The 21,243-nt window shown below is 33.6% G+C and overlaps 2 protein-coding genes across 2 annotated transcripts in view; one reads left to right on the top strand and one right to left on the bottom strand.

Annotated features, from left to right (window-relative positions):
- LOC125052505 (RNA/RNP complex-1-interacting phosphatase homolog) overlaps positions 1-19,005 on the bottom strand; it is a 50,443-nt gene extending 31,438 nt beyond the window's left edge. The window contains exons 1-2 of the mRNA XM_047653397.1: positions 18,823-19,005; positions 18,667-18,742 (exon numbers count right to left, since the gene is read on the bottom strand). Coding sequence (XP_047509353.1) covers positions 18,667-18,742; positions 18,823-18,845 — 99 coding nt within the window. The 5' untranslated portion in view covers positions 18,846-19,005. The remainder of the gene's footprint in view (positions 1-18,666; positions 18,743-18,822) is intronic.
- A 268-nt stretch (positions 19,006-19,273) lies between these two features.
- On the top strand, positions 19,274-21,144 carry LOC125052506 (protein DPCD). The gene is made up of 3 exons (XM_047653398.1): positions 19,274-19,869; positions 20,678-20,914; positions 21,003-21,144. Exons 1-3 carry the CDS (start codon positions 19,492-19,494, stop codon positions 21,105-21,107), a joined length of 720 nt encoding a protein of 239 aa, XP_047509354.1. The 5' UTR covers positions 19,274-19,491; the 3' UTR covers positions 21,108-21,144.
- The last annotated feature ends 99 nt before the right edge of the window (positions 21,145-21,243 follow it).

Genomic DNA, 21,243 nt, shown 5'->3' with positions numbered 1-21,243 from the left:
TTTGTAAAAACATTACGATAAATTAAACAAAACAAAACAAGTAAAGAAAGGTTTTTTTCCACTTTACATTTTATCATACCAATGATCACATATGTTATGAGTTATGTCAAAAAACTAAAATGAAATTAACCTCAGTTCTCATTAAACTTGTGTAAGCCACCAATTACGAATCATTTTGAAAAATTACAACAATTTCCCCTAAACACAAACACAGCTTTCGTTTAACTGTAAATATTTAGTATACATGTTAAAAGTCACGAGTTGACCGGAAATCTAATATTTTATTGTAATACATTACAACACGGTCATTACAGCGTATTCGATTAGTCGTAGCCGTGCTACGAACAGGCAATTACAACTTTCATCGAAATATTATTCACAGCACAGATATAATAAAGAAATTAAGATTGTTAACAGATAAAACTTTGAATTATCGACGATAAATTAACCAATCACCGGGTCTGTAAATTGAATTATAAGAACCGAGGCAAAATCTTAGCGGCAACGCGGCATTTTGACCCATGTAAAGCTTGCGAGAAGATAACGCATGTGATAGTAATATTTTCTAGGTTATGCAAATGGCGTCAAGTCGGAGAAATTTTTCGTGTCCATGTGGGATTCATAGACAGTTCATTATCATGATTTTTAGCCATAAACCAATTTATACACATACAGGGTGGCCCTTAAAAGGGTGTCAAGCGGGGTCCAGACATAGAGCATTCTTAGAGGAACCGGAATAACCCCCATGTATGTTCTACGATTTTTTGTAGTTTAGGAGTTATAATTTTTTCTGTTTTTGTTTCGCTTTTTAGGTATTTTTGGGTGTATCTTTGAAATGAATGAAGATAAATAATTGCTTTTTTTTTATTACTTAGCTTAAACACTAGCCTATTAGACTTAAAAGCATAAAACCTACTGGTACAGATGGTATGATTTTTATTGTCGTTGGTGTCCCAATTATCACCATGGATATATATTTCACATCATCAAAATTTAAAGTTAGACCTATTGAACTAAAATCTGATATAATCATAGGTAGATCTGAAAGTACATCTGCGTTACCACCCAGAGTACCATCGTCAAAATTTGATTTAAAATTTTGTAAGCAAGAATTTATTGCGAAACTAAAAAAAAGCCGGGCCAAGAGGATCACCTTGCTGTCAAACAACTTCTGAAGAGAGTTCGTAACTCTGGTTACAAGAGTATTGCTATACAAATATGCAACTAATTGAGCTATAAAATAAGAATAACTCCATTATAAATGCATGACTTCATAATTTATTCGTAAAATTAATTAATAATGTGACGATGGTATTCAATCAATGCGGAATCGAAAATTAGCTGAGAAGAGTGAATAGGCGAGGCGGTTAAACGAATACATAAAAGTTTTACGACTTGAATTTGATAAAATTTTTGTGTAGTCTATAAATTATACGGATAATAAAATATAAAAGGAACAATTTATTTTGATTGTCCGCACAACCTTGCCTCGATCGTAAAATAGGATTAACGCGTATCTAAATTATATTAAATTCCAGTTGTTTTCATATTGTGAAAAATTTAATTATTCATAGTTGTAAAATCATTTGAATTAGTGAATTAGTGTGCTAAACAGTTGTAGGTGGAAAAAAATAGTACACAAGAACAGAGTGTTTACACCTTTATAAAGCCTGTACGTAGTGTTATTGGACACTTTCTTATGTTAAATATTATCTTTAGTAAATTAAGTTCGTTTTAAATTACTTACTAGACTAAAATTAGACTAGATCCTGATGTCTTTGTGTAGAGACAACATATAAAAAAAAGTGAAAAATTACGTCAATACCAAAACAGATCTAATCCGAACATTTAAAGTCCACTAAGAATTACTCGGGTATGTCAAACCTCATTTGACCTTCAAGAGTCATACTTAGTGATGTCTCGCTTCTGAATCTTACCGTAAAGATCCAAGAGGCTTGTGTATCTAACAGAGATTTCAATTTCAAACACAAGACCTCTGGTTTGAGAATGCGAACACTTCTAAACCACAATTAAAAATTTAAATATTCAGGGTGTGAGAAAATAGCGACCGAAGCTTAGCTAGTGTACGCATACACATAAATCAAAGCTATTCAAATGAAATATCTTAATTTGCATGCCTTGGGGCCAACGAATGATACTAACGACGCGCCACACAAAATTGAACTATCAATTTTTCTGTCCAAAAAGCGCTATTAAGAAACCCATAACAACATTATTAAATACCATTATTTCAAACTGTAAACATTAATATTCAATCATTATGTACTCTTGCTAATTTATTACATATACCGCTAGCGCCAACGCGGTCATAACGAAGTATAGTTAGACTAAAATGAATAAAATCCACAAATTTTGATTGTAATAATTTTCGTAATGTGTTTTTTATTAACCGGCAACGCATTCACAACCATGGGTGTCCTTGAACCTGCCTTTAACAGTCGACCCATTTTTCAAGTATTAAAATATCCGTGATTTTTTTTTATTCAGAACGAAACTTTTTTTATTAGAAATTTGAGTTGTAAATAAAGATTAACTAAATTTTTCAACTCTCTATATTTGACATTTTAGAGCAAGATCCCAGGGCCGCCAGACGTCACGTATTTTCTGACGGATGAAATGTGGACGATTGGGTAGTGTTAGTATGTACTATGATCGTATGCCTACCTGCTAGCTTGGTCAAACGGCCAATTTCCAGGTATCAGGTAATCAAGGTACACAAAAACATTACTTACTTCACGTAAATTCTCATGGCTGATTTTTATATATGTTTTCGAGTGTATAGTTAAAAATAAATTGTCAATACTCCCAGACACTTTCCGTCGGCCATATTGCTTAACAGACGCTTTAAGGGTCTCAAAATAATTAGTCAACTTCACGTAAATTCTGACGCTCCATTTTTATATATGTTCATTCGACAACTATTTTAAAAGCTTTGACAAGAAGACAGACCGATCCAAGGGGCCAATCATCCCCTAAACTAAATTTTAATATCTCTATGAGTGAGAGAGCATTATCTACGCGCATGAGACTGAGTGAGACCGACTGCGCTGTTAAAGCCATGAAAATTACTTGAACAGATATTTTATAATTTTTAGAACTTTTGTTGACAAGTAAATTATAGCAACAAAAATAAGAAAAAAACACATAATAAATAATACTAAAGTTAGCCGACATTTTTTTTTTTCAATTTATTAATTAGAACTAAAAAATATTTTTTAAAAATACCGCTTATATTTAAATAGCAGCAATTTTTTTAATTAATTATTTATTGGAAATTTGGAAACAAAGTGGAAAAATATTAATTCTTCAATATTTCTTAACAGTGGCTTTTAATCTTCATTATCATCATCATCAAATATCAATCTTGAAATTGAATATCTAAATCGTGATCGTCATCATCAGCATTATCCTTATTTTCTTCCTCTGTAAAAAACAAGTTAAACAATGAAGGTCTGAAAAAACTAAAAAGATACAAATAATATGAGAAACGAAAATAATTTACCTGATTGTTCTTCCAGCGACTCACTGACAAAACCCGGTAATTGATCTCCATCGAACCAATGAAAATCATATTTACCATCTTGTAGTGTCCAGCCATTGTTTTAGGGGTTGAAAATATTTATCATCTTCATACTTGCATTGTTCCAAAGCTAGCCCGTCGAAACTGTGCCAAAGCTCACTTTTACAAGGTGGTAAGCTACTGGCATCGAAGTTTCTTAAATTCTTTCGATTGAATTCTTCATTTATATCAGATACCATGTATATAAATGATAAACAACTGTAGTCTGGCAGCATCTACATCAATTATTCCAGGAACGTTGTAAACATCACAGATAAATTTTTGTATTATGTTGAATACACGTTCTTCTTCATCTACATCACCAACAAAATCCAACGTACCAAAACGGTGAAATGCTTGTTGGTACTCTTCATTTTTCTTCAAATATTAAACGGCTTTTGCTTGCCCTTTTTGAATAATAATAATTTTTCAAGTAATTTTCATGGCTTTAACAGCGCAGTCGGTCTCACTCAGTCTCATGCGCGTAGATAATGCTCTCTCACTCATAGAGATATTAAAATTTAGTTTAGGGGATGATTGGCCCCTTGGATCGGTCTGTCTTCTTGTCAAAGCTTTTAAAATAGTTGTCGAATGAACATATATAAAAATGGAGCGTCAGAATTTACGTGAAGTTGACTAATTATTTTGAGACCCTTAAAGCGTCTGTTAAGCAATATGGCCGACGGAAAGTGTCTGGGAGTATTGACAATTTATTTTTAACTATACACTCGAAAACATATATAAAAATCAGCCATGAGAATTTACGTGAAGTAAGTAATGTTTTTGTGTACCTTGATTACCTGCTACCTGGAAATTGGCCGTTTGACCAAGCTAGCAGGTAGGCATACGATCATAGTACATACTAACACTACCCAATCGTCCACATTTCATCCGTCAGAAAATACGTGACGTCTGGCGGCCCTGGGATCTTGGACCATTTATGAGTTATTGTAATGAAAATCGGCACTTAAAGGTTTTTATGAGCGTCTAGTATCTTCACACAACACTTTTCTATTTTGATAATGTATAAATGACTACGATACCTACTCTTATATATATATATGTATATATATTTTAAATTGTCTCTGCACATAGACTAAATTAAACATAACGATCCATAGTAACATAAGACTAATAAGTAATTTAAAACTAACTTAATTTACTAAAAAGGTTTTTTAACATAAGAAAGTGTCCAATAACACTTGCAGTCTCTATTAAGGGGAAAACTCTGTTGTGTACTATTTCAACTCTTATATATATAATATGTGAGTGTCTATGGACTGTATCACTTAACATCAGATGAGCCTCCCGTTGCCCCGTTATATTAAAAAAAAACCTTAGGTTTCCTTACAATTTCTCGTGAGGCATTTTAAAGTTCAGCACTTACTTGTTACAAATATACAACACTATTGCTTTTGAGGCGGATATATTCAGTTGCACACTGGCTGAGTTCACGACAATTACATTATTTATAATTATTTATAAAAGGGTTAAGGTTTTTTTGTTCCTTGTTTTATTTATATTATGTTCTTAGATTAATTTTTATATTATTATATTTTCTATTGTACTATTATTAGGTTACTGTAAAAATAGGAAATAAGGAAATAAATAAATAAAACTCTTTAACATTCATCGGTTACTTGTGCCACTATAGAAACATATATTTCTTAGTTACGAAAATCAATAAACAAATTTTAGTATTAGATCAAAACCACGTACAAATTATATAGCATTATAAATTTAGTCCAAAATTCAAAATAAATTTCCTCCTATCTCAAACAGTACAGTCGTTTCAAAAACCAAGTAATAGAAAGATTAATAACACTTCAATGGGCCGTAATTACCAAAACATAAGCTTACGAATACCGTTTATAATCAAACATAATTAATCGCTTGTTTATTAAAAGTGGAATGTAATAAAATAAGTATGTGCTGCCTCTTAATCAATGGTATATCTTATTTAGGAGCTAATGAGCCGCATACATCACAATCGGTAATGTGTGGACATTTATCACCTTACACCACGACTTATGTCCCTCGATTAGGGAACTCGTGTTGACATAATTACCGGGCAAATAGTTATAACAACAGTAATAACTGTTACTGTTGCTTTCTCATTACCAGCCAACAGCTCAAGCTACAGTATTAAATATCAATCGAATATCATCCCAAATGTCGTGCGAAAGGAACATTTGTGACGAGAGAACCGAGCCCGAACACGCGAAGCGCCACATATCATACGCTAAATGGTACGCATTTAAAAGCAAACGACTCTTAATAAGCACATTATGATGCAATATGAAATGCGAACACACAACTGACATGATTAAAAAGCCAGAACGTGGGAACGGAGCACAGCAAAGAGACTGCAACGAACAAAAGACGCAAAAGCACTTAATAAAACGCCGTCGTACCTTTTATTTAATATTATTGTGGTGGCACCAAAATCAAGTCATACAAAAGTAATAAAATTTTATACCTTACAAACGCAGCATAAAATCTCTAATGCCACAACGAAAACGCACTAAACCAGACAAGAGCGTAGTCCAACAATAGTTGCGTTTTATGAAAATATCAATAATAGTATTCAACATAGTTTAGTACGCTATTAATGCACGGCGCGCTTGCAGACAAATTCAATTGACAGTCTCCGCCATAGCCCCAGGGTGTCCCTCGCTTAGAACTCGTCTATTTGCGCCGCTATTGAATAATTTAAGCTATGTTATTACGCAGATACGATGCTAAAAGATTTATGATCCGATTTCGATGTCATCAGCGACAAAGTCTTAATAAACGTCGCAATTAATACAGTATACACACAGTAGACAAGGATAACTCGAATCTTTTACAAATCTACATAATAAATTATCATCCCACGTCAAAAAGGGCAACGCACTCTACAAAATGGCATTTTGACTATTGCACTGAACGATGTCATGTGAGTTCCAAATCCGAGATGCGTTCTAGTGGTTATCACAAAATATGATAGATCGACGCTCGGTACGCGGCGCTCTCCCACGCGACACAAGCGTGATTAATTATAATTCGAATTTTATTCAAAGTGAACAGCGAACAAACCACGATACAATCAATAAACGGTCCCATACAGACGATACAAACATGATACACCAATTTTCGGATGATAGCGCGCATGAAGACGTCAATGGCAAAGTGAATAAAACACGAGAACAATGGTAGCAACATTCTCCAGTCCGATAAGTACTAAACGTAAATAAACGAAGAGTCAATCGCGTTTATCGCGACGTCTTCAAAAATATATTGAACTAGATAAATAATGACCACTTAATGTTGTTTTTAAAATCCTTTAGTTCTATTGTATAGAAAGATTTATGATACATCGCTATGTATACAAGACATACATTAAAGAACCTTAAAACATTTTGTACTATTAATCTTTTAAGCCTGTGTTCAAACGTATGCATCTATTTGCCGTGTGAAACCTCACGGTATTGTCCCGATGGACATCTCACAAGTTCCTTGTTGGACGTTTACAAGACTAAAGCCTCTTTGGATCGTGTCACATCCTTATAACAGAATAAATCATACGGATGAGCTCAAGCGCCACAATACCGAGTGTAATAATAAATAACCCACCAGTTCCCTTTCGAAGAGCGACCGGGGAGCAATAAGTCGTGGACGGGTCAGAGGTGAAGTGAATAAAAAACGGCCGACAATTAAATAGCGTTCTCAAAGGTTAATGAGCACAATAAATATGTTGTCGGCACCGCAGCTGCGGACAAACAAATGTATAGCCGTCACACGTGAGGAGGGTTTGGTCGTTGAGGCAGGGCTGACTGGCAACTCCATTGTGGACGCCATGTTACTCTTGTTGAAGTTATACAGCCTTATAACTCGTATTAACAAAATACATTTTTATGTACACGATAAAATATAAGATTTACACCCTAATGTTGAGGATTCATTAATTCCGAAAATCATCATTTTTTAAATGAACTTTTTTCACATAGGTTACAGTTACAAGTACACTTATGAACGTCAGAAAATAAATTAAACTAATTCTAAATTTACATTTACTACCAGTTCGCATGTCGAGGGCGTAGAGCGGGCAAGAAGAACTAGCAAGAAACTCTCCGCCACTCAAATAAATATTCGTCAAATTTAAAATATTTATTGATTAATTTACGTATAACGATAGATAAATTACGTTTAATAATAATGATAATTTAAAAAGAGTTAACGGGATAAATCTGTTATTGTTCTAGAAAACAACACCAGCTTTATTAATTGGATTGAAACAGGACAAAACTGCAGTGAAAAAGTCACTGCATATTTAAAATTGTTACGTATCGGTAATCCGTTTTGCAAAAGAAACGTTGCAATTCAATGCAATATAATAGTCAACTGAAACTAATGAGGAAGTGGCCCCAACATAATGCTTATTCGACTGCGTCCGACGGAGTACCTGCATTTGATTTATAATACGAAGGGGACAGATCACTGGTGTGAATTCACCCGGCAAATTTCACATCCCGGGATACTTAGTTCAAACCAATTTGCAAGACCCCTAGAATACATTACAAAATAAATCAGTGGCGCTACGACTTCTTTAGGTCTGGACCTCAGATTTCTAAATCTGTTTCATGATCATTTTTAAATCTAATAGGGGATTAGGTGATCAGCCTTTTGTGCCTGACACACACCGACTTTTTGGGTCTAAGACATGTTGGTTTCCTCACGATGTTTTCCTTCACCGTTCGAGCAAATATTAAATGCGCACATAGAAAGAAAGTCCATTGATCCAGCCGGGGATCGAACCTACGACCAGGGATGAGAGTCGCACGCTGAGACCACTAGGCCAACACTGCTCCTAGAATACATTAAAGCCTTATTTCGCTCAATTTAAGGAAATATGAGGTGCAAAGACGGAGAATATTGGACGATATAATCTCAGCGGGTTCCATTGGCGTCTCAAAACCGACCTGCGTGTTTATTCCCTATCAGCAGCGACCTTTACACTTTTTTTCAACGACTTATAAATCGTGACATTACTATTTAAGGACGGTCTCGGACAGCTCAATATGTATTGCTAAATATAGAGTGTAAACTCTTTATAACGAATTTCAAGGGACCGAGCATTTTTCTTCGTTATAAAATAGAATAAACACCAAATTTAACCAATTACAGTAATTTATATATATATATATATATATATATATAATAGATAGATGACAATGGTGCGTTTAGTAAATGAGACCAAAATTTCCTACAATAATAATAGCACGTGTTAATGCAATTAAGAATAACAGAGGCGAGACGGCTGTTTATGACCTCAGGTACCTTTTTAGAAATTTCAGCACCTCAATAGTTTTTTAATCTGATTATAAAAACGATGACACTTAAAGTATGTTGTTGATGTCTAAATATGAAAATATTTCTTCGTAATAGAGAGTGCTGTTGCGTTATAAAGAGTATATTAATGAATGGGTCTTTTGTGTTTTATTATGTTATAGAGAGTGTAACGTTATAGCCAATGACGTTATAAACAGTTTACACTGTATAATCGATATTTCTGGAATCAGAATTTTTTTAGGAAAAATGTCGAAATTCAACTAAAAGCCGGTTCAAAATAATGAGGAAGTACGCATTGATAATTTAATTAGCGTGCACATTGTGACGAACGTTTTTAAATACAAGATGCATTACCATAGGCCATCATTACATCTTCGTTGTTCACAAAGTTCAGCTAAATACCTTGTGTGAATTAGGCAAAGCTTGTAAGCTGCCATTACAATCACACCGCTTCTTCGTGTGTACTTGAACTTAAAGTCCATTTTCGAGTAACGAGGTGATTAGAGAAATTGTGAGAAAACGGAGAATAAACAGGGACGTATTAACTGGTACCGGAAGGTAGACAAACGTGGGTGTTCTTAACCAGATATTTTTATAAAATTATTACCGCAAACGTATTTGGTAATTGTCAGAAACGGTTTCACGTATAACAGTTGGTATGAGCAGTGTTGGCCTAGTGGCTTTAACGTGCGACTCTCATCCCTGAGGTCGTAGATTCAATCCCTGGCTGTGTATCAATGGACTTTCTTACTATGTGCGCATTTAACATTCGCTCGAACGGTGAAAGAGAACATCGTGGGACCAGCATGCTTAGACCCAAAAAGTAGGCGAGTGTCAGGCACAGGAGGCTGATAGCCTACTTGCCTATTGGATTGACAAATGAAATACATACATAAATCTGAGGCCCAGACCTAAAAAGGTTGTAGCGTCACTGATTTACTTTATTTTATGTTAGGAATTCAAAAAACGACAGTCAAACAATTCCATAGTACATAATAAGAACCCAAATACATAAAAGTTCATAGGCGTGTATTTGAAAATACAAATTGTGTCATTACTATTTCCAGCAATATTAAAAACCTTTATAACGCCCATATAAATAATAGTACCTACTTATTCTTATAAATTCGCCTTAAGGTTATCGGGGTTTCGTGATTACTAAATAATTCAAACATTATTTAAATTTCTAAATAGCGTATTCAGTGGGCTAAAAAGTTCGTAGACTGACACATAGATGGCGCTACTAGTATTAAAAACACCTAAAACACGTATAAATTTGACAACTGTGGTACTATTAGCCTGTTAGACATAGTATTTTGAGTGAAGGTACTTTTGTTTATTTCAAAAAAAGAATAAAACTTAATATCGTGAAGGTACTTTTGTTTATTTCAAAAAAAGAATAAAACTTAATATCGTGTGTTAATAAAACATTACTTGTGTGTGACTCGTGTGGTTTTTAACTTTAAACTTAACTTTTAACGTTCACTGAAGAATAATCGTATAAGGCACATTTTATAAGTAGATGACAATCCCGCTTTGAAAAGACAAAAGGTCTGAGCACACACGCTTACCGGTGCAGTGGATAGCCGGAACGCCGCCCTCTGTTTTAGAAGACGAAAGCAAACAATACGAAGTCGACAAACAAATGTAAATGACCGAAATATGAACGTCATGTTTGGCATTCCCATAAAACAACGTTAACACGTCATTAGAAGGTAATGATGGCTGATTACAGGTGGGGCGGGGTGAACAGCACAGATTGCCTACCGTCTGTGTGGTCTTGAGCGCCTTTATAAACAAACAACTAGGCCGGGCTTTGAACTGATAGATTTTTGTTTAAGAGCAAACGGGCGGTATCACTTAACATCAGGAGGCTCACCTGATGTTAAGTGATACCGTCGCCCATGGACACTCTCAATGCCAGAGGGCTCGCGAGTGCGTTGCCGTCCTATTAAGAATGGTACGCTCTTTTCTTGAAGGACCCTAAGTCGAATTGGTAATACGGGTGGAATTTTGTATTCTGCCTCTTTCGTCGTAAGATGAAACTCAAAATGATTGTATACAGTCTCTGTTTAGGAAACGGAATCAGAAATACAAGCAAGTATTAGACGAATAATCGTAAAAAATGCCTGTAAATTTTCCTATCTAGATTGAACTATGAAAATCAAATTAATTATAGTTCTTGTACGAACCTATGGATCTCCAGGAAAAAGAAACGTGGGAAGAGCATAAAAGCGACGATATAGTCAAGGCTTTTCGGAGAAATGGATGGAGGAAGCTAGGAACAGATCCAAAAGGGGTCCATACTGTAGAGCACACCATTTAATTTGTAATTTTTTTAATAGTATAAAATCAAAGTGGCTTCATTATTATTATTATGAACCTATGAATTACAAAAGATATAAATAATCCAATATTTCGTTTCCCCCAAATTCATTGACCATAACGAATACTTACACCCATTCAGTAAATCATCAGAACCCAACAAAGTTAGAAGATTTTATCTTAAGCCAAAATAACATATCGACACCGTTATCTATATCGATCTACGTTATTGATACGGGCCTTAGGATCCAGTTCTCAACTGTTTACATTTTATTTCACCGACTCCTGTTGAGGTGAGGTAAAAAAAGATTCACGTTGGATCATAACGGTATTTTTATCTCAATACTAATATTATTTTGGGCTACGAGCTAAAAGTACGCCGAGAATTCGCGCTTGTGATGTACTTAATACAATTTTTACATAGCAAGGACAGTAATTCGGCAGTACAGAACATTAGCTTCAATGTACCTGATGTGTACCTACGTCAGAAAGCGACATCGTCTGCCGTTACTTCATGTGCTGGCAGCTAGGACTAACCTTCTAAAAAGGGCACTTATGATTCGGTGTATTAATTTAGTTAAAGAAACATAGGTTAACGGACCTTTTTAGTGTCCGTTGAGTGAACTGGCAAAAGTTCTATTATTTGTTAGTGTTAGTTAGTTAATTTCTTGTATTTTTTATTATGTAATTTTGTTTTTCCTAATTAATTTTGTATATTTGCTTTTTTGTTTCGTCTGTAAATTTTATTCACTTATTGTTCACTCTTGTCAATTTAGGGTCGCCTGTTAGGGTAGGAGTTTTTTTATATAAACTAAATTTGAAAATTTCCAAAGCTTCTATCTAAATATTATCTCGGCTTATTCAATATTCCTGTCGTTTAAATTGTGGCAGCTGAAAAGTGAAAGGTGAAGTTCAGTGCGTATCTAAAATGTTAGCATGGCGAGAAATAGCACATTACTCGCTTGGTGGTCCTACAGAGGTAATCGTAACAATAGTTTATATTACAGCTGTACGACAAACGGCTATAATAATCACAATAATTGGAAACGCGTGCGACCGACTACCGTCACTGATGAATAGAAGCATAAACCACCCACGGCTGGTGCTCAAAAGACCACTGATAAAATTCTTAAATTCTTGGTGGTCTATAGACGATAAAAAAATTAAATAAATTGGGTTAATAGCTACAATTATTGAACGATGTAACGCGCTATACCATAATTTACTTAATCATTGCCATTACTACCGCTAACGTATCGTGTAGCCTTGATACTTTGCTATTTTAATAACAAGAAAAAAATACAACGCAAGCAATAATAAGTAAACATTAAATTGTAGACGGAAATAAATCAACTAGTAACTATGTCAATAATAATGGTTTACATGCGTGGATCTCACTCGGTTACTCATTGGTTATGCTCAATAAATTTTAATAAGTATAATTGGATGACGACAGAATCAAACATTCTCAATAATATTGATTTAGGGGCCATGCAACAATTCATGACTATGATAATAGGAGGGAAAGTAGAAACGGTAACCCATACCAATTGCGTAAACAATTAATGTTAACTAGACAATATTTAATTGTTGCTTATGGAACTGGAATCAAACTGAAAAATAACAAAGGAATTAACGATGCTATCAATTCCGAAGACCTTTTCAAAATAATGGATGGTCTTTCATTTACATCTCGGGCGCCGTGCCCATATCTCTCACTAATCGCATCCTTATAATCATAATTTAATTCTCTCCTAGTGATTATTGTTAACCTTTTTAAACTTTTAATAAAAATGTGCTTAAATTGACTGAACTCAGACGAAGCTGTCTTGAAGACCGACGTTATGATATTATTGGTGACATCAACAATCCCATTACGTAATAATATATGGTTATTTACAACAAACGAATATGAATGATGACAGCACCACCAACGTGGTATTTGACGCAATCGCAGGGTATGTCTCTGATGGTTCATTGTTTGCTCAAACATTTATCACACCAAAAATGCATGGATCATAAAAACAAAATCGACCTAAAAGCCATTAAAAGTCTTAAAAACCAAAACAGACAAACATATTGACACCCACAGGTTTTGACATAGCAATTAAACAATACTGTGCCATTATGATAGGAGTTAGATTTTAGCACATGGCTACTAATTACCAATTATCATATACTATTGGGAGGCGATATAATCAGACATGATAGAAAATAGATATTATCAAGGCATGTTTGCTACAACACTACGTAATCTATTGTTAGGATGAGATTTAGAAACGAGATATAACTATTGTTTATTTATTTACATGGCCTAATTTCAACTAAAAATATTATACGATTCAGTAATTTTTATAAAATTAACAAAATAAATATATCTTCAAATCATGAAAACTAAATCCAATCAAATCACAATCATTTATTCATATAGGTAACACAATGTATCTTATGAACGTCAAAAAAGAAATACATATTAATTGCTTCTAATTTTACATTTACTGCCAGTTTTCAAATCAAGGCCGTAGAACGGAAGAGAACTAAAACGGCCGTATGTTAATTTCTATTACATTTTTGACGTTAACTGTCTGAAAGAGTCTGAAAGCGCTAAATCTCGTTTCTGAATGTTTCCTTTAGTGCTTAAAAAAGCCTTAAACGTATGCTATTTAAAATAAATCCACAGAAAACCAACATATACAGCTAAACATAAAACTAACAGCCATATCTTATAAATAGGTCACCATTTCAGACCAGTAATTCAACCAAACCTTCATAGGAAGGTTATCGTCGTTCAGTCGCTTTGATCGTTATCTCAGTTATCGAGGGCTTCTTTACAGCCTAATGAATATTCAAGAGTGTGGAAGATGGAACTGAAACTGAAAGCATCCAACATGTCCGAATAGTTTTTAGTTTGAATTTTTACGAGCGTGTAACATTATATCATTACAAATCGATAAGAGATAAGTGCAATGCGTTGGGCTTGTGTTGGCCCAATAAAGTGAGGACGATATCGAACCACACTACCGACAATCCAATGTTCCCAAGCGTGTCAATAGGTTTTACGACTTTTTTATTCGATTTGATAGCCGAAGAAATGCAACACCCATTCAAATTCGGATTTCTATGTCGACACTTGTTTGAACATGTGCCTATTGAAACTATATCGATCTATTTACTATAGCTAGGATTAACCTTCTGAAAAGGGCACATATGATTCGCTGTATTACTTTAGTTAACGAATTACATACTGTACTGAAATAAATAGTAATGTAGTAAAACTGGTTTAACTGAACTCTTTTATTGTCCGTTGAGTGAACTGACAAAATATATATTATTTGTTAGTGCTTATAGTTAATTATTTAATACAAAAGAAAAGGATAAACAAGAATTACAAAAGTCAAGATTGAGCCGAATAGGATATGGTTAATGTTTAGTGATTTAGGGTCACCTATTAGGAAAGGATCGTGTCTTTTATTAAACATTTAAAATCGATACAAAATTTACAATACTGATTATTAACAATCAAAAAGCCCCAAGTAAAACAATCAAACATCAACCCAGGCGTCCAATTGTCGACACCTATAAATAAAAGATAAAGAGCAGCTTCATATGTCACCAAGTTAGCTTTTAAACAGGTCAAAACAAATAAAAAACGAGAGGACAATAAGCAACGTTCAAGGTTTATAACTTTATAAGACATTCGTGTGCGCGCATAATGAAAACAAGCTATCAATGTCATTGTAGCAATTGTGAGAGTCGCTAGACAGATGATATCGTCAAAATACATTGCGAAAGAAAATATTGTTATTACCAAAGAATTTAGCTGATTGACATCGTCTGCTCTCGTGCGCCTGGGAGATCGCTTAAGTAGATGAAAGTCAAAACACTCGTAAAGAACGTTTATTCATTACGCCTTTGCAACATTACACTTCATAAATTTAAACCTTACGATATCGAATAGCCATATTTTTAATTTGAGAGCACGCTACAATAAACTTTAGCCAACTTCAGCGCTATTAAACAAGTTAAAATGCCTGTCGTACACAAAAATAATAATAATAATTTGTTGCACGAATATGGTACAAAAATGTGTAAGGTGGTACAATCGTAAGTTCGCATATCCTGCCACGCTTTCTTTTTTCTTTCTCTTGTCTTTGAAGGAATTTTACCTTTTACATAAAAGTAATACATCAAGTCGCTTTTTAAAGACTCTAGCCGGAAGATCTTTTAATTCTTTTGGTAAATTATTGTAAACCTTAATTGCCATACAATAGGTGTTTTTCCTAAACAGTTCCAGATTGATTTTTGCACAGCCAATCTTACTTCGACTTCTACATTCGACTTAAAAATATGTATGTTTCTGTGCACGAATAAGGACATTTCTAAAATATAAATACAGGGAAGATATAATATTTTGAGCTTCTTTAATAAAGGTACACAACTATCAAGACAGTTTGCTCCACAAATAGCTCTAATACATTTCTTTAAAAACTTATACATTTAATAAATAACATAAGTTATCAAATTACACCTACCAATTGCCGTAATATCCCTTTATAATTCAAACTAAACAATCGAAATTTATGATCGGTTCCCGTTTGAAAGCGCCACGAATAAAAAGTTTTTTTTTAATAAAAGCATAGAGCACAGTATGACGCAGATGCTTTATCAAATATAAGATTAGCCTCAACCCGGATTCCTCCTTTGTGATGCCACAAATATTATGACACGTCGGCAGGCAAATAGACATGATTTGTATTATGGGATTAGGGTCACAACTCAGTCTTACGATCACAGCGTAAGGGATCAAAGGAATAACAGTGGCGCTATAGCCCTACATTGGACTGTAAATTTTGCATCTGTTTTGTTAATATTTTTTTATAGAATAGGGGCAAACGGGCCGGAGGATCACCAGGAATTGGTACGCTCTTTTCTTGAAGGACCCTAAGTCGAATTGGGTCGGAAATACTTCAGAGGGTAGCTGGTTATATACAAGTAAGTGATAAGCCTACTGCCGTGCGATTCTGTTAATCCGTGAGTTCACCTCGCACTAACAACGCTCCCTTCCATTTTTGGAATCTCATGGTATTCGGTTAAGCAATTTCACATTACGTCTTGACAAGCGGAGGGAGCTTGTAGTTTATTGTTTATCAGAATGGCAAATCGTAAAATGACTGCTTCACGACTGATTTGAGCGCGACCGCCGCTGTGAGAGTTAGAAAAGTGAGTTACAGAATCGCAAGGCTGTGCCTGTTACAGCGTCGTTGATTTTGAAATCACCGTTGGTGCTTGCACTGTTAAAGTTTACACCAATACTATGAAGCACTATTTGTTTGTTTATCTATCTTTTATATCGTATGGGTGTTATCAAAAGTTTATACATTGAATGATGTACCGAGATGATACCGTATAAAACATGTATCTAACACATGTATAATTTTTCTTTATAGTCTTCTTTTCCTCCAACGATTGATACAATAGAATCGTTAAATCCTCGACCAATAAAAAGTAAGTAAGGTATTTGTGATCTTAATGCAATGGCATCCTTGTTATGTCTAGTATTTCTCCGTATGAGGGTGAAGCCGCAATCCGACCTGAATTCTAGACCAGGAGTCATTGAATACCAACAGGAGTCAAAACTTTTAATAATTAATTGTCCATGTTATATATAATTTAAAATATTAATAAATTTAATAATATAAAAAATAAATGTCCATAACACCGTGTTCTATGTACCGTGGCTTATGTACTATTAGTGATCGTGTCATAATTTTAAGTTATTTTAATGTGTTTTATCCTATGCAATTTTTATTGTATTGATTCATTAACGTTATGCACACATGTAAACCGTATTATGCTCCTAATCATCGCAATCGCATGATTTCTCATATATAGGAAAAGCTGAGCACATATCTCTCCAAGAGACACCTAAACATTAGTGTACATATACCTTTATTTGTGTGACCATACTTCTATATAATTATATTCTCACTTCAAAGTATATAAGACCGTGTGTGTTTACACATTATCCTACCTATGAAGACGCAGGGCCATAGCCAACAAGTATTGTATATCACGTAACAACCACTTCAAGCGGATGTTTTTACTAGTACTCCAGTTTATTCAGTGCAAGAAAATCAAATAATTGCCTTGATAGCGATGCAAATGCTATGCAGAACAAATTAACACGGATCGTCGCTGTGTTTGTCGTATAACTGTCTGGAGTGCGACGTCTTTACAGTTAGATAAATACGTATTGTGCGACGTACTACCAATAATGCATTTCATTGTCGGTACCCTTTTGTGGCGCAGGTGCAAATTCTACTAATTCAAGTATAGACGCGATGTATTAGCTGATAGGTTTTCAATGTTTTCACGAGCTCTCTAATAGGAGCACAGAGTAACTTTGTTTCTAGTCTGTGGGCTAATTGTGCAAGCATCTCTGTAGGAAATTCTAACTTCTATACATAAAGTTGGCCTAAAGGTCTAGATACCAGGCCATAAACTCCAAAAAAAAAAAAAAAATCTATACATAAAGTAATTAAAGGATGCTGTTATTAAAACTATTAAATTAGTTATTTTATTAGGTAACAATAAAGCAAATAATTCATATGTGACGTTCATACGCCTATACATAAGTTTGAGTTTGAGTTTGAGTTTGAGTATTTCACGCCATCTATGAGATATTATTGAAACTAAAATGTTAAGACGCTGGTTTAGGAAGAATTATGACATAAGGTTTTAACCCAAAAATATTACAATAGATGGCGGATAGTACGATAAAGAGCTTATTTCTTTATTAAAATAATTTTATAATATTATGTAATTTGTTACTTTAACTAAGGATCTGTTCATCATCCTGGTGCAATATTAATATTTTTTCCTTTTCAGTTGTGTGTAAATTAACTTGATTTCTGTAAGTTTTTTTTCTTTGCTCAATCTGTAGGCTATATCTTGTTATTTGGCTTCTGTTTTAGCACTATAGGTTATTGTTTTATGTTACCTTTGCTTGTAAAGATGCCCAAATTACCAATGAAATGCCTTAGCATTTGCTTTTAATTATATTGAATAATAATTACATATTGAGTAACGCAGCACCACATAATTTTGGTCAGTATCTTAAATTTTATTTACTAAAGTTTAAGTTCCTGTATTGATTTTGAATGATGATGTTACTCAGGAATCAGTGGGCTAATCAAATTTGCCATATTAATTGATTGAAGAGGCAGAAATGTGTCCATCACAAGACAAATACGATAGCATAATAATATAAGCAGCAAATACTGGCTGAAGTTTTTACTAAATATAAAACAAAATATTTCATGAAGTAGCTAATGCAAATTATATATGTGTGACTTCTAGTAATTTATTCATTAATTATGTTATTTGCACACAACAGCAATAATATATTGAACTTTTATAATGGTACATACCCGTCTCAAAGGTACTTTGAAGCAAATAATTCTTGTGCCTTCTATAACTTTACCCAAAGCTTTGTAAGGTATCCACCTGCAATAAAAATATAGTAAGATAATGGTAATTCATACATTGCTACGAAAGTTACGATTTGATATCATAAACAACTTTACCTATCAGGGATTTTAGGAGCCATTGATAATACAAATAAAATATCCTTAAGAATGCGGAAGAAGAAGTGTAATTAAGAATTTAAGAAAAACAGACGTACAAAATAATTATAAAATAAACATTATAAGGTAACCTAAAACCAAAACAATCTTATTTCACTTCGTTATTGTCATTTGGCTTATAGCTATGACATTAACCTGACACTGTCACTTCCGTATTTCAAGACCGAGATCAAAAATACAATATCATATTATAGAGACTGTCGTGATATCGTCATCGCTTTTTTTTTTTCCCCGAGTGTTTTTCACGTTTTTGACAAACAAGCAGATTTGTGAGATACCTAAATAACTATTAACTTTAAATTAATATTTATTATTTAGAAAAGCTTTACGTAAGCGCAATCAGGGTACTGACATATGACAGCTTCAGTCGCTGCAGCAGCGTTCAATTAGTATTTAGTAACCTAAAAGATAAATAAAAACAAGGAAAGTCGACCCTTAAATTTCAGTAAAAAAATAATAACAAATTTTTATATGCCATCATGTCGTTATTAATTTTTCTTGAATTGACATAGGCCCTATGTACCTAATCATTTTTCAAATAATTATTAAGGCCTTATTTCTAAGCTTTTTCTAAAGTAAAAACAAAAACTTCGTTTCTATAGCAACACAATGAAAAGAAAAGTTTGTTTGATCGAAGCATTTGAATCGGATTTCAATTCGGTGAAAACGAGTTTCGAAAAGCAAGTTATAAAAAAATATAAAGACTCGGACAAAATGTACAAAAATACGATTTGGTACAAATCTTTATTGGATGCTGAGAAAACGTCCTTGAAAGAAGACAAAATTCGTAAAATTCACTATAAATTTGAAGATGATAGAGAAATGGTTGAGGAATACAACGTAGACACGCATGTCCTGCTGAGGAGATCTTGGAAGGTAAAGGGAAAGCTAGGAAGTGAAGGGAAATGGGATGTGGAAATTGGTGACCCTATACCAGATGGAATACAGTCAATTGAATCCACTGAAATAGTGGAATCAAAAGATCAGGTTAGTTCTTATATTATTATCATTTTAATAATTTAAAACTTTACATATACAGTCAAAACCGGTTATAACGACATTGAAGGGACCGTATAGTTGCCGACGTTATATCCGATAGTCGTTATAAGCAATGTCATATATTATATATACACAAGTATAGTTCATATGTATGTACAAAACATACAAGTTATATTATCATAGTTATCTATCTAGAATAGGTAGGTATGGGTTATAATATGGTATGTTAATATTATAATATGTAAACGAGTCAAAAAAGAAACAAAAATATTTATTACGAAATAATTAATATTTCAGTTCAGTCATTTCAGTCATTTACAGTCTCAAATATTTTTTGCATTTAACGTTTCATACTCCTCAAGGTATGAGTATCACCAGTATCAAACTGTTCGTTAAAGGCAACAAATTTTTGCAAAATCGTTACAGCGTTAAGAGCCTCCGAAATCGTTGTTGGCTGAAACTGTTCGTTGGGAGAAAGTGCGTAGGTAATAATATGCCTAAACATTCATTCAACGCCTCTAAATAAGATTTAAAATCGTTTGTATTGTTTTGTTTTGCTGAGACAAGAAGCGGTTGGTCGTTATAGCCGATGAATATCGATAAAATTTCGTCGTTGTAAGCGATATGTCGCTGTATCCGATGTTGTTATAAGCGGTTTGTTTACTGAATAGTTTACTAGGGATTCGGACGGGACCGTACAATCTGGTTGTAATAACCGATAGGTCGTTGTAAACGATGTCGTTATAACCGGTTTTGACTGTAACTACTTTCTGTTTAATATAATATTTTTTTGCAGCCTATAGTGATGAGACGTAATACAAGAGTCAACTTAGAATGGAGAATAAGAAATCTTCCATATCCCATTGAAACCTACTGTATAAAGGCCAATAATGAAGATAAATTTATCATTTTAAGTACAACAAATAAAAAATATTATAAAAAGCTTCAAATCCCTGAATTAACAAGATTGGGTTTGAGCATTGAACAGGCTAACATTCAATCGTCACATAAGTACAACACCTTAATTATAATGGTGAGTAGCATTTATGTATAGGTACATTTTTAAATTTAAAAAATGCTTGTTAAATTAAAAAATTACTATGTTTTCTTTTTATTTTAAGTACAAGAAACCTCAACAACTATTAGATATGGAAAAGGATTGGTATCAAGAGTTGGATAAAGTAAAACCAGTGAAAGATATACCAAATGAATGCAAAACACAATAATAGTATTAAATTGTATGAATTATAATTTTAATACCTACAAGAGCAGTTTCTTTACATTTTATATGTACTGTTGTAAATCAATACAATACAATGTGGCAGTTAAAGCATCTTACTGCCAACTAACAAAACATCATAT

This window comes from Pieris napi, chromosome 9 (genome assembly GCF_905475465.1).
Source record: "Pieris napi chromosome 9, ilPieNapi1.2, whole genome shotgun sequence".
NCBI lineage: Eukaryota > Metazoa > Arthropoda > Insecta > Lepidoptera > Pieridae > Pieris > Pieris napi.
Note: the sequence above shows the minus strand (reverse complement) of the source record. Positions and strands in the feature narration are given on the sequence as shown.

What these genes read in the sequence shown, in the direction of transcription:
- LOC125052506 (XM_047653398.1), top strand. Translation starts at nt 19,492, where the DNA reads ATGAAAAGAAAAGTTTGTTTGATCGAAGCATTTGAATCGGATTTCAAT. An exon ending in TAGTGGAATCAAAAGATCAG is followed by an intron (nt 19,870 to 20,677) that starts GTTAGTTCTTAT and finishes ATTTTTTTGCAG; the next exon opens with CCTATAGTGATGAGACGTAA. An exon ending in ACAACACCTTAATTATAATG is followed by an intron (nt 20,915 to 21,002) that starts GTGAGTAGCATT and finishes TTTTATTTTAAG; the next exon opens with TACAAGAAACCTCAACAACT.